The sequence below is a fragment of the Talpa occidentalis genome, unplaced genomic scaffold, assembly GCF_014898055.3.
Source record: "Talpa occidentalis isolate TD23 unplaced genomic scaffold, MPIMG_talOcc4v2.1 talOcc4.7, whole genome shotgun sequence".
Lineage (NCBI taxonomy): Eukaryota > Metazoa > Chordata > Mammalia > Eulipotyphla > Talpidae > Talpa > Talpa occidentalis.
The window spans coordinates 61,893,285-61,907,767 of NW_023605083.1; the positions used below are offsets into that span (position 1 = coordinate 61,893,285).

Sequence of the window (14,483 nt, forward strand, 5' to 3'; positions counted from 1 at the left end):
CTAGAAAACCTAAATAAGGGACCAGGAAAAAGAGTAACTATAAGAAAGGAAAAATCAAAATCAACAAACAACTATGAACCTGAGACACACTATGGGGGGTGGGGTGGGGAAAGGAGGAATTGGAGTCAAAATAAGAGGGGTTGCAATTGTATGGGGGAATATAGAAATAAAATTAAAATAAATAAATAAAATAAATCTTTAAAAAAAAAGAAATTAATTTTGTCAAGGTTCTGGAAAGGAGAAGTCCAAGATCAAGGCGTCTGTAGGTTTGCTTTCCTCAGAGGCCTCTGACCTTGGCTTGCCGCTGGCCATTTTCTTATGTGTCCGACGTGGTCTCACCTCTGTGCACACACAGTCCCGGCGCCTCTCCGTGTGTCCAGATCTCCACTTCTTAAATGGACACCTGTCAGATTGGACCATGACCTGTTCTAACAGCCTTGTTTTAACTCAATCACTTCTTTAAAGATCCTGTCTGCAAATACAGTCACATCTTGAAGGATCAGTGTCTAGGGCTCCAATATAATGAATCTTGGGAGGCACACAATTCAATCAGCAGGCTAGCTGACTCTCCACCTGCAGACCCCCAAATCTGCAAAAAATCTGGAACCAGAAATCCCCAAGTGTCTAATTTCTACATAAGCCTAATTAAGAACTGATACTTTGGAGGCAAGGAAGGGACCAAATCTTCACCACTATTTATGGAAAAAAGAACTGAGCAAGCTAATTGTGATCTCAGCCATGTGAAGATTTTAAAAGCTTCTACTTAGAAATAAATATATGCTCTTTCTCTTGGCAACGCTTCTTAGCCACATTGCTCCAATATTCCTAGAAGTCACTTATGTAAGAGTACAGCCACAATGGTGTCACAGAAAGAGGATAATGGTCATAATAACTACTTGTGAGTGCTTGCTATATTCCTGACACCAAGCTCAGGAGTCACATGTATTATCTCCTTAATCCACACCAAAACCCTAAGGATTTCCAGTTACAGTCATACCTCATTTTATTGCACTTCACTTTATTGTAATTCACAGATAAAACACTTTTTACATGTGGGAGGTTTGTGGCAACTCTGTGTCAAGCAGGAACATCAGCACCATTTCTCTTTTTTTATTTAAATTTTATTTTTATATTCCCCATACAATTACAACCCCCTTATTTTGACCCCAATCCCTCCTTTCCCCACCCCCAACCCCCCAGAGAGTGTCTCTGTTTCATAGTTGTTTGTTGATTTTGATATTTTCTTTCTTATAGTTATTCTTTTTCCTGGTCCCTTATTTAAGTTTTCTAGATTCCTGCTATGAGTGAGACCATCCGGTATTTTTCTTTTTCTTTCTGGCTTATTTCGCTGAGCATGATCCCTTCCAGCTCCATCCATGTTGCTGCAAATTGCATGCATTTATCTTTTTTGAATGCTGAGTAATATTCCATGTACCACATCTTCTTGATCCAGTCATCTATTTTTGGGCATTTGGGTTACTTCCATAGCTTAGCTATTGTAAATAGTGCTGCTATAAACATAGGGGTGCAGGTGCTCTTTGGAATTGATGTTTCTGTGTCCTTTGGGTAAATACCTAGGAGTGGAATTGCTGATTACAAGTGATGTTGAACATTTTTTCATATGCCTGTTGGCCATTTGCATTTCTTCTTCAGAGAAGCTTCTTTTTAGCTCTTCTGCCCATTTTTTGACCGGATTATTTTCTTTGTTTTTGTTGAGTCTCATCAGCTCTTTGTAGATTTTTGTGATCAGTCCTTTATCATTAGTGTTGGGTGCAAAAATGTTCTCCCAGTCGGTGGGGTTTCTCTTTGTTTTTGTTATTGTCTCTTTTGCTGTGCAGAAGCTCTTTAATTTGATGTTATCCCAGTGGTTTATCTTTGCCTTCACTATCACTGCTTTGGGTGATGTGTCTGTAAAGATGTCTTTGATGTGCATATCATGTAGTGTTTCACCTATATTTCCTTCTATGTATTTTATGGTTTCAGGTCTTATGTCTAGTTCTTTAATCCATTTTGAGTTGGTTTTTGTGCATGGTGTTAGGTAGTAGTCAAGCTTCATTCTTTTGCATGTAGTGACCCAGTTTTCCCAGCACCATTTATTGAACAAACTTTCTTTGCTCCAATGCATATTCTTTGCTCCTTTGTCAAAGACTAGTTGACCATAAATCTGTGGGTTTATTTCTGGATTTTCTATTCAATTCCATTGGTCTGTGTGTCTGTTCTTGTTCCAATACCATGCAGTTTTGATGATTATGGCTTTGTAGTATAGTTTGAAGTCTGGGAGTGTGATGCCTCCATTCCCTTCTTTTTTTTTCAGGAGAGCTTTGGCTATTCGGGGTTTTTGGTGATTCCATATGAATTTCATCAATAATTGCTCTATTTCTTTGAAGAATGACATTGAAATTTTGATTGGAATAGCATTGAATCTGTATATTGCTTATGGTAGGATGGCCATTTTGATAATGTTTATTCTTCCAATCCATGAGCAGGGGATGTCTTTCCATTTCTTTGTGTCTTCTTCTATTTCTTTTAACAGTGTTTTATAGTTTTCTTTGTATAGGTCCTTTATCTCTTTTGTTAGATTTATTCCCAAGTATTTAATTTTTTTTGTTTTGATAATAAAAGGGATGTTTTTTTTTATTTCTTCTTCTTCAGATTTATTGTTTGTGTATAGGAAGGCTACTGACTTTTGCGTATACATTAGCACCATTTCTTCCCAACAGTCCAGATGATGGTAGCATTGTTTAGCAATAAGGCATTTTTTTCATTAAAGCATGTACATTCTTTTAGACATAAGGCTGTTGTACACTTACTGAACTATCTATAGTGTAAACAGAACTTTTATATACACTATGAAGCCAAAAAATTCATATGACTGGTTTTACTGTGATTTATTGAAGTGGTCTGGAACTGAACCTGCACCATCTCTGAGATGTGCCTGTAATATCTTCATTTTGCAAGTAAATAAAAGGAAGCCTTAGAGTGGTGAAGTAACTTGTCATGGTCGTGTGCTTCTCTTGCCCATTCCCACAGCCAGTTACTAAACAGCTTTGGCCAAATCAGTTTTTTCAGTTGATGGTTTAAATTTAATCTGCTGCAAATAATCTTTTTTTAAATATATTAAACATGTGTGTTTTCTTCAAATGATCTTATTTAGAAAAGAATTCAAAGTGGGATTAGTTCACAACTTTTCTGTGAACTAACAAGATCCTCATGAAGGACCTGAGGGGATTAAGCAATGTTGGGATTATAAATGCAGATACCATCAGGGGCCAGACAATTAACATTAGTGAGTTACATTGACCCCCAAGTAAAAAAACGGAGTATAGTGGAGACTGAGGCCCTTGAAAGCAGGCAGATATCATGGGAAAAAGATGGAAATAGTCACTTAGCTCTTGGCAGCTATTGCCATGTTGAACTAAGATTTCACTAAACCTTCTAATTTTCTTCAAGAGAAACTAGGTGTTGGATATTAATGTAAATTTTTAGAAAGTTTAAATAATGGCAACTAAGTGATTTACAACAGCATGCAACAGTACCTTGCAGACTAAGCAGAGCATGTGTACAAGCTAGAAGGGCTACCATTCACTTCTGTACTGATTATTGTCCAAAGAATCTTCCAAAACTTTCCAAAGGATTCTTTTTGGATATTCTCTCCTATGCACATCTACTTGATTCAAATGGGTTTTCTGAATGACTTGGTGAGTTCCTTAAGTCACACCACACTACCATGACCACCAGCACCACCCCACCCTAGAGAAAGGAGGGGAAGTTCTGGCAGGACGCCCAGAACTCAGGGCGGAAAAGTAACATCCTGGCTACCTACTAAGTGATACAGTGAGGAAAGGAGCAGGGCTAGAAATCATATTGCCCAGAAGAAGAAAACTGCCTCCCACAGGGCCAGCTCCCTGAGGGCCTGGGCCAGGTCTTCCTAGCCCACCTATGGGTCTCCAACCTGGTACCTGTCACACAGCAGAAATGTGAGAAATGGATCGAATGGGAATGATGTGAGGACAGGTACAATGAAAGTTGATGATGGTGATGATATAGAAGACAGGTCTGTGTTGGGGCACCCTCTCCTCAGAGGACCCAAAATGGTGCACTTGCAGTGGGACTGGAGGGGAGGGAACAGGTGGATAAGGCATGGATGAACCCTGCTTCTTCATGTTTCCATGCTCTCTGGTCTACCGTCAATCCAGTGACACCCTTTTCAGAGCTCAAAGAAGGAAGGTCACAGCACACCCAATAGATGGCTCACCCTCCAAATTGCCCAAGACCCCTATATACCCTGTCTTTTAATTATTAAAAGGTCAGTGCATCTCCTCTGCACAGACACTGGAACCAAAATGGTAGCTTGGGTTTTTATTTAATTGTATGTCACACTGTTGAGTGGATAAATATCAACTATCTTTCCAGCCTCATAAAATCAGGCTGCCAAAGCTAGTTATTGAGACGCTGTAGAGCGCATATAAGTGAATCGTTACTGGCCTTGGGGAGGAGCTCTGCAGAATGGTAATATCTGCAAAATAATGTGAGAGTAAACCAGGTTTTAAACTCTTAATTCTTGAACCTCTGAGTGGGGAACCTGTTTGTCAACCTGTTTGTCAGTCCCCTGAGTTTACTGTAAGTTACACAATTATCTAGTTTTGTCTTTTCCTTTCCCAGTTATCTATTTAATTTCTGAGGACTGGTTCAGGCCAGCCAAAACAACCATTTTCAAAATTGGTTTGGGCCTCAAGAGTCTTGTAAAACTCATCTTAAACACTGTGTTATGATCCATTTTTTTCTCTCATATGCATGCAATTAGAGTCTGCTTCCCCTTCATATACAGAACGATGCTTAAAATGCACCATGGGGGGATAGAGCCAGAGATGAAACACCCAGTTTTCAGACACACTCTCAAATATTGTGCCAGAAAGAGGCTCTTTTCTCCTTGAAGGGAGGTTTAAGATTCCTGAGCATAATGGCAGCTGAAAAATGATTACAGCTTTGTGCACAGGTGTGTACACATGTATGTATGCACATGGCTGTGTGCAGGGGTTATGCATGTGTACATGCATGTATGTACATAAGTGCACATTATGTGGTAGGTAGGTGAGCACATGTGTGCACATCTGCTCACTCTTAAGAAGAGGGGTGTCCCGTCTTGCCCTTCTGACTATGAGCCCCGTAGTTAGCAGAAGTGATAGCAGTAGCACACTGCCACATGAGCACTGGAGTTGGAGTTTTATCCAAATCCCAGATCTGCTTCTCACTTGTTTTATTTCTTGAGCAAATTATTTACCTCTCTAAGCCTCATTTTTGCTCTCAGGAAAATGAGGGAAAAATTGTGCCTACTTCTTTTGGGGTTTTTGATTATTAGTAAGATAATATATGTCAAATACAGAACAGTGAAGAACACATTTGTTATTACTGTTATTTGTTCTTATGCCCCCTGCTTCCCGGTAGAGAATTGGGTAGAATCTGTACTGTTTTCCAGTCAAGGGCAGTGAGTTTCTACCTCTTCTCTACATAATTGCCTCTAAGATCACCCACATTTTTCCTGAAGTTTTTGGTGGGTGTCTAAACCGAATGTGGAGCTCAGAGGCTTAATTCTCTCCATCTTTCAATAGTTCGGCAGTTTAGATCACCCTCTGCAGAACTAGGTTGTTCCAGAATCCCACAGGACCATGTCTTAGAGTTCTTCCAGCAAGAAAGGAGAACTGCCTGATCCTATTTGCCACAGAAAGGCCCTCTAAACCCCTAATAATTGTTTGCTGAATTGTGTTAGATTAGACTCAGGACCAGCCAGTCCTTTATGTCTCCCTGGGGATCCAGCCTTAGAACCTTGATTTGATCTGTACAGTGTAAGCTCAGGAGTCTTGAACAGCAACATCTTGACTCTTCTTTTTTTTAATATGTCCTCAACCTTCCTGTTCCCCTGTCTCTGGTGTAATAGTGAGATGTACTGATTAGCAAATAGCCTCTGACATCAGAGTACTTGGATTAAACATGGGTTCCCTCTCTTACTGATACAGTTATTTTGTGTTCCTTAAGCCTCAGTTTTCTTACCTGTAAAGAGAGAATGATATTGTATCTGCCTCACCTATCCGCATTGGATAGGACTGAACGAGATGATGCACATAAAGTCAGAGTCTTGGCCCCTAATGTGTCCTCAGTACAGATTAGCTGTCAAGACTGACATTTTTGTGGCCATATTTGTGGAGAGAGCAATGGCATTGAGAAGGCAAAGGCACACCTGGTAAGATGATTAGGTTTTCCCTGTACATCTTTATACTCCCTGAACATCTACCCCTCAGAGGCACCAGAGATTTCTCTCACTTAGGCAGGTACAGGTGGAGGTGCAAGTCCAGTGACCTGGTGAGTTTGAAGAAAATAACTTGATCAAAAGGTGGACCTTTCCCTTTCCCAGTGAGCTCTCCTCAGGGTGAGGCGTGGAGGGGAAATGCTGGACCACCGTTGCTTCTAGAAATCTCCGGGCCTGGCCCTCGCCTCTCTTACAAGGAAGAGAAAGTTGGGATGCCAGGGCGAGGAGGAGCCACCACCTGGAGTGGGGTGGGATGGGGTGGGGTTACATCCTGCCCTACTCCTCCAAACCCCAGGGTGCGGCCTCCCATCCAGAGGAAGCAGGCCCCATCAGCTTATCCTTGGGTGGGGTTTCCCAAAGCAAAATATTTAAAGGCAAATCATTGTTCTGAAGTTCCGCTAAGTTTTAATGACCACCCTGTTGAGAACTCCTCCAAGAACAAAGTGAGATTTCTAAAACCCACAGAGAGCCAAGGACAATTAAAAGGCTGAGAACTATCTGGCCCAGTCTCAATTCCAAGAAACCTGGGTGAAGAAGAGAGCTAAGATGCTGTGGGGCATAGGCCTTACCCTATTTTCATTGTCATCAGCAGGTCTCTATCTTTTGTCCATAAAATGAGGTTGATATAACTTGTGTCCTGGAAGAATCCTGGTCTAGGAAACCTGGCCTCTTTCAGCCCCAACTTAGCAACTTCTTTCTGTGAGATCTTGGTGCATTTTTCCCACCTCAGGTCCTCAGTTCTCTCACTGAGACATGAAAGGCTGTCTCTGGACTTCCTCGCAGTTGTGTCTAGGTCAGTGGGCTGATGAGGGTAGAGTCAAACGTGTGATGAGAAGAGAATAGCTTGGATAGAAAGAAGGTTCCATGTATCTGTGAATGCCCCACCAAAGTCCCAGCAAACAAAAATTACACTCATAACAACTGGAGCTCATCCTTCATGCCTGCTCTCCTCTCCTTAAACCAAGCTTACCTCCTCTTGTCCTAGCTTCTCTTCTTAAACCATTTTCTGGAGTCTTTTTCCCCCAAACTGGTTGTGACCCATCTCTTCCTAGGACAATCTTTTCCAGCTTCCTAGTCAACTTGACCAGTGACCTAGTCGGTGGTGAGGGCATGACCACGACCAGGAAAATGTCATGGGAGGACTCCTCAGAGGACATTGTAGAAGGGACTTCTAACTTGATAAGAAAGTAGCATATAAACCCTCCACACCCCTTCAACTCCAGTTTGGTTGGGGAAATATTTATTGAGCCACAAGTATCTCCCTGTGCTGACTGAGGAGTGAGGTGGGCCTCGACTGGGGGCTGGTGAACGGACGGCCCTTTTATCAAAGTGCTCAGGGTCCCTTGTCCCACACCCCCCTCACCACCAGGCATCTTATGTCTGGTGAACTACTTCTCCATGTGTTTTCTATGAAGGCTACCAGACTTGCTCTGGAGGCCAGAACCAATTAGTCTGCTTATTTCTTCAACATCTAGAGTGAATCAACTCAGAAGTGTAATTTTTGTACATAATCCTTAGTACAAGTCAACAGCATCATCTGGTACTTAGAAAAAATGGTCTGTTCCAAGGCTGGAACAAAAAGTGGCTCCTTTGGCTTCGTGAATGACAGTACTATATTGTACTTTATGAGAGATTTAAGGACTTTTCAAGGGCAGTTTTGATTATGCAGGTATACACCTTTTAACCTTAGAACCTAAAGATTTCATGTGATGCTACTAAGCTATGCAGTAAACACAGGGCACAGAAGGAACAAAGAATGGCCACAAAGAATTACAAAGTATGGACCAGTGTAATCTGATAGAGGAGACACAATTTAAATGGCACAACTGATTCAGAGGCTAGAACACAGATTTATCTAAAGAAGTCTCTCTAATGGGAACTAGAGATTGATGGGGAAAGCAAAGTTGAAAGTCTCTCCTAAGGCTGGTTAGGTTTTGCTGCTATAATAAACAGTCCCCAATTCCATGGCTTAAGACAATAAAGGTTTTGTTTTCATTCATCCAACATTAGCTGTATCTCTGATCTGTGTTATCCTCGTGCTGGGACTCAGGTTACAGAATTGCCACTATCTAGAACATTGCCATCCACATTGTAGAGGAGAAGAGTTCTGGGGTGGGGAAAGGAGAGAGGGATTCTAGACAGAACTAGTCACATGACCTCACGACCTCTAAGGAGGCCAGGAAGTAAGATCTGGTTGGTTACATGTCTGCAAGAGGAAAGAGCTGGAAATGTTTAGTGAGCAGCACTAATGACCACCTCTGCCATCCACTCTGTCCAATGATCTATTTAAAATCTATCACATAAGCTAGGACAAAGGACCCCTGTCTTGTAAATAAGGACATATGTCCACTTTTCCTTCTTATGCTACTTTCATCTGGTAACACATGATGATGCCAGGGGTTCTGGGTAACGCTACTGCCTTCCCATAAATAGATCAAACTGACAAATTTTATCTTTTATAATTATACACTGAGTTATTTAAATGTTTGCATTATAGTTATGAATTTTGGATTTTAGCTGTGCAGAAATTCATCTCAGGAACTCAGACATGAAAGCAGATTGAAAGTTATTGATAAAATCCTAGAACTGAAGGAATCTCAAACCAGCATTCTAAGCCCTCCCCTTGTCCACTTGCAGTATAGTGCATTTAAGTGTCGGGCAGCAGAAATCGTTTTAGAAATGGAAATGGCATTCTTACATGTATGAGCAGCCTCCTATAGAGAAGGGTCATCTCAAGGCACGTATAAGCATATGTACACCCTCAGAATGAAAGGGTCTCCTGTTGACAAATAGAACTGACCAGTAGCCTATCCTATCTAGCATGTGGATCTCGTAGCCTCTCCATGATTCTTCTCATCATGTCCTCTTCAGGACCACCTTTGCAGGGACCTCCCATGGGCACCTGACCACTCTGCTCTCTCTACCTTGAGGTTCAAATGTGGGACCTCATTCACTTGCCACCAAACAACAGCAACACAAGACTCTTGGGTAGAATAGATCTCTCCTGGGGTGTGATAGTGAGAGGAGAATTACATCCAGACAGCATGGAAAACAATTTAAAATTGATTTTTAAACGCAACTCTTTTCAATAGGCCTTTTTATTGCCCCCTGGGAATTTCTTTCTGCAAATTCTTGTTCTAGCTTCTTCCAATTTCTTTCCTTCCAAATGGATTTTTCCCTTTTTCTCTCTCCATTAGGTGGGACCCACCTTTTCATACCCCAGTGGTCCATAAAGTTGCTTTGTTCTGCAAAACACAATTTTCTCTGGAAGGAATTTCACCTCTAGCTTGTATAGTAACATTTTTCTGTCCTAACAATTTATTATTAGCATTAATAACATTTTTAAATTAAAGTGTTATGTCTGTTTTCTCTCGTGCCATGAAATGATAGGCTCTCTAATTTGAAGTGTTTCTTGATGGCAGGCCAAAATTTTCAGAGCAGGTGTATATTATACACACACACACATATGCACACATGTACATATATGGTGTCTCACATGTACACATGTACACATATGGTGTCTCATATCTTTTTCTTATGGCCGTATACCCTTTAATATAGTATTGCTGGCAAAAGAAATGGTTACAAAACAAAGATCTTTCCCAAAGTGGAATAATGTATGTGTGAAATTTTAATGCAACAAACAGAAAATTATATTATATATTATATATATTATTATATAAAATATTATATATTATATATAATTATATAAAATATAATTATATGTATTTTTTATCCAAAAAAGAACTTTAAAAAGAAAAACAAAAAAAAAAAACTAAAATCAAACAAAAAAGTATTCTATCCAAAAATATTTTCATCTATAATTTTGGTTATTGATTGTATCTGTTTGCTATTATTACAATAATGCTACCTGATAAATTGTCCCAAAACTCACTACCTTTTATTGTCATACATCTGCAGTTGAACTGAGAGTTAGCTGCTCTAAACTTGGCTTAGCGATCCTTGTAGATCTGCTCCAAAGTGCAGATTAGATCCAGGTCTGCTCGCTCATTCCTTTGCGGGCCAAGTGGGTCATGTCTTTTTTGTGTTGAAGCAGAAGTTGAGAAAGGCAAGCTCCACCTCACAAGCCCATTTCAAACCTTTGACTGCATCACCTCCATTCACATCCTGTTGGTCAAAGCAAATATCAATGTAATACAGAAGAAATTTCTCTCAGAGCTAAAGAGGAGAATGAATATTTGCTGAATGATAATTCAAACTCTTCCATAAACTAAATATCACAGGAGTGACTGCCATGCCCAATACCTGTGCTTCTCTTCCAGCCAGATCCATCAGGCACCAGTGATCACTTAAACCAGGAAGGGCTATTCGTTAAATGCAAGGCCTGTCAGACAAATAATCCATTCCTGCAGGAGCAGACTTTTCTCCCAGAAAAGCATTAAAGACAAAGCTTACATTTCCTTGAGCAGTTTCTTGTGAGGCAATTATAGGGCAAGTCACTAAGCTGACCCAATTTATACAACTTAATGAGAATTATTTGCACCTTGCAATAAATTGTAACCCATAGATCTTGAGTGTTCCTTTGTGCATATATCCTGCAAAATGAGGCTTTGAAGGATTCACAATATTAAAATGGGTAATATAAGCCATGCTAATATATTAAAATTTTAACTAATCTCATATTAGCTTATTTAAAGTGCCATGTAATTGCAAGCAATTGTTTTTGTTTCACCATATGTTTATCCTTACAAAAATGCTGGAATATTGAATTTTTTCCTGTGCCTGTTTCTGGTTTTCTGATTTAGCACAGAGGCTGGTAAAGTATGTCTCTGTAAAGTTTTATTGGTACCCAGCTCTGCCTATCTGTTTCCATGCCGTCTGTGGCTGCTTTCACTCTACAATAGCGTCTTAAGAAGTTGCAATAGAAATGGCATGATTGCAAAACCTAAAATATTTACTATGTGGCAAACGGAAAAAATGTACCAATCCTGTTTTAACATAATGTTAGACAGATGAAATTTTGAAATTTGGGTTATTCACACAGATCTAGAATGAATATTGTCCTTGAGTTATCCCAAGGGAAAATTATTTGAGGAAATCAGTAATGTAAGCAAAAATTTACAATTTCAGCCTATTTAAGAAGGCAATATTTTTAATAATTTAGCTTATGGGCACTCATCTTCAAACAAATAATTATACCAATTATAAATTTGCATCTGCCTGTTAAATAAGCCCCAAGAAATCTTACTGTTTTTAGCTTTTAAAGAGATTATTTTAGGACCTCCCCGGTGGCGCAGTGGTTGAGCGCTGGATTGCGAAGCTGCCCGAGCCTCTGCAACGCCGGTTTGATCCCCGGCTGCTCCCCGGCCACCGGAGGAGGGTCCCACATGGGACCTCTCCTGCCGCCCGCTGCTCCCCTCAGCAGTGTACTTCGGACCTTCTGCCTATTCTGCTGCCCGCTCTGGCTCTGGTGAATTCTCTCACCCTCCCGCGCTTCTGACTGTACCCAGTGCTTGTATAAACAAATAAATCTTTTAAAAATAAATAAATAAATAGATTATTTTATCTGTAATAATCTGTTTTTTTAATATGTACTATTGTACATACATTAACATTTTGTTAATATAGATTATTCTACCTTCATTCACACACATAATATCAGTACCATCTGAATTCATGTAGCCTTACTATATTGTGTTCATGGGTACTTCAAAATACCAGTCCCTGATTTCATTTTGGAAGTTGGAGAAAGTGACCTTATGATTTGCCCTTTGTCCATTCTCGGAGGTCATCTGACAGCTTAAGGAAAAAAAAAAAGGAGGGCCTCCCTGGTGGCACAAGGGGTTAAGACGCAAACTATGAAGCTATCTGCAGCCACTGCAGCACAAGTTCGTTCCTCGGCCAGGGAGCAACCCACATGGTGCAGCAGGCCATTCCTGGCTTGCCCTCCGCTCCCCTCAGCAGTGTATTTCAGTTGGGCTGCCTGTTCTGCTCCCCAGTCTGTCTCTGGTGGATCCTCTCACCCTCCCACACATCTGGCCTGTACCCCGGTTCTTGTATACATTAATAAATAAATCTTTTCTTTTTTAAGATTTATTTATTGATTTATACAAGCACTGGGTACAGTCAGAAGCGCGGAAGGGTGAGAGAATTCACCAGAGCCAGAGCGGGGAGCAGAGCAGGCAGAAGGACCGAAGCACACTGCTGAGGGGAGCTGCGGGCGGCAGGAGAGGTCTGTGCGCCATGTGGGACCCTCGCCGCGGCCAGGGATCAAACCGGCGCTGCAGAGGCCGTGGGCAGCCTCGCAACCCAGCGCTCAACCACTGCGCCACTGGGGAGGCCCAATAAATAAATCTTTTAAAAAAAGAAAAAGGGGGAAAAAAAAGGACCACTACTATTTATCAAGACTGGGAGGAAAAGGGCTCAAAACAGGGGAGGGAAGAGCACAAGGGACTATGGTGATGGTTCACTGGTGAACTGGTGGTGGGAATTTTACGAGGAATATACAATGAGGTAAAAGATATAAATAAAAAATAAATAATTTTTAAAAAGACTGGGAGAGAAAGCATATATAGATTTCAAAAGAGAGTGTCAACTCTGAGTTAGTTTAGGCAGGGATGTAGAACCTAGGGTGGAGAGTGATCTAGAGTTGTTTTGATGGGATGTTGAATGAGATTCAGAAGTATGTTTCTATGTTCTGGGATTCATTTAAGGCCCAAATAAAACCTCAATTAGAAGCCTAGATTCTGGAGGAGTTCAGTCCACTTCTTCTCCACACTGGACCCGCACCTAGAACTGTCTAGAAAATACAGGATTTAGACAGTGGACTCCAAAGTTGGAAATTAGGTAGAAACAAGGAGGGTGCCAAGCGACTTCTGAAAGGAAGCTTTCCAGTGGTATCTGCCAAGCAGGCAGGGGCTGTGGATCATCAGTTTCCTTTACAAGTCATGTGGGACTAGAATCTGTGAAATGACAGTTCTCCATCCATGTCAGCTGAACGCACTTGTTCAAATGCGCTTTGTTCAAATGTTGCTTTTTTTCTTTCAGGAGTTGGATGGGAGAGTTTGCTGCTAAAGGGAGAAGAGACAGCCTTAGGGGTCTTAGAAACATCCAACGCAGACATGACTATCCAGGTAAGAGATCCTTCCTCTATTTTGATTCTCAAAGTGCATCTTTAGAGTAAAGTGAGCCCATGCTCTAGGGACAAAATGAGTACTGTCTTCCACCCTGCTGGATTCACTCTATTCCCTGAATCCCTAGTGAGCCAGCGGGAATAAGGTTTCCTGAAATTCAGGATCTGGAATAGGAAACCACCTGAGAATTAGAATACAAGATGGGTGGTTTCCAATGAGCCTGAGGTAGGGTCCTCAGGGAATATCTACCCACAGGGTGTCAGTAAGTGGGTAAGTGGTGACCCCAGAGGGACAGTAAAGCAAATCTGAAATTTCTGAATTATGAAATTGAGCCCCACTGTGCATTGTGGAGAAAGGTCAGAGAGGCAGAAAGAGCTTTGATCTTGACTCAAGATTTCCACTGATGTCAGTGGGAAGGCAGCACATGGCCCACGCCAGCTGGAACACTCATGGCCAAAGCTTTACAAAATGAGTCATCTGGAAATCAAGCTAATTATCACTGTTCAAATTAAATGCTTGAATTTATAATCATCATCATCTAGATTAAGGAATCTGTAGTATAAGTTATCAGAGCCCCAACCACCTCCCCTTTTATTACTGGATTAGACACTAAGGAACAGTCTTTCTCTCTTGGAATTCTGTTTACACTTCAGTTAACAAAGACTGGGAGTAGGAGGGCTCTTAAATATTTTTGCTCAAATAATGAGAATTTAAATATATACCACTTACGGGTTTTTCTTTGAAAACAGAAAGTAAAGTGCCTCATTTTTAATTGCAATATAACTTGAGATATTTCATTCCTGGATTTATTCCTAGGGTTGAATGAAAAACTATAAAATATAAATGTATTCAAGCTTCCCTTTGTTGTGGGAAGGCTGAACTTACATCACTTATGTTAAAAACGTCAGAGAAAGCAAACAAAAATACCACAGTGGAATTAAAAAAAAGGTGGGATAGTAACCTGATTAGTTAAAAAAAAGGAAAAAAATCAACCAATCTAAATAATAATTATCCAGTGTTGAAAATTCATTACTTTATTATTATGTTTAGCAGAATTTGGAAGACGAAAATATAAATTACAGTGC

At 40.6% G+C, this 14,483-nt stretch overlaps 1 protein-coding gene across 9 annotated transcripts in view; it reads left to right on the forward strand.

Moving 5' to 3' along the window:
- The window catches only part of PALM2AKAP2 (PALM2 and AKAP2 fusion), a 311,697-nt gene that overhangs the window by 176,111 nt on the left and 121,103 nt on the right, over window positions 1-14,483 (forward strand). For all 9 annotated transcript variants that reach the window (XM_054689096.1, XM_054689098.1, XM_037491598.2 and 6 more), the window contains one exon: window positions 13,313-13,398. In XM_054689096.1, the coding sequence (XP_054545071.1) occupies window positions 13,313-13,398 (86 nt within the window). The remainder of the gene's footprint in view (window positions 1-13,312; window positions 13,399-14,483) is intronic.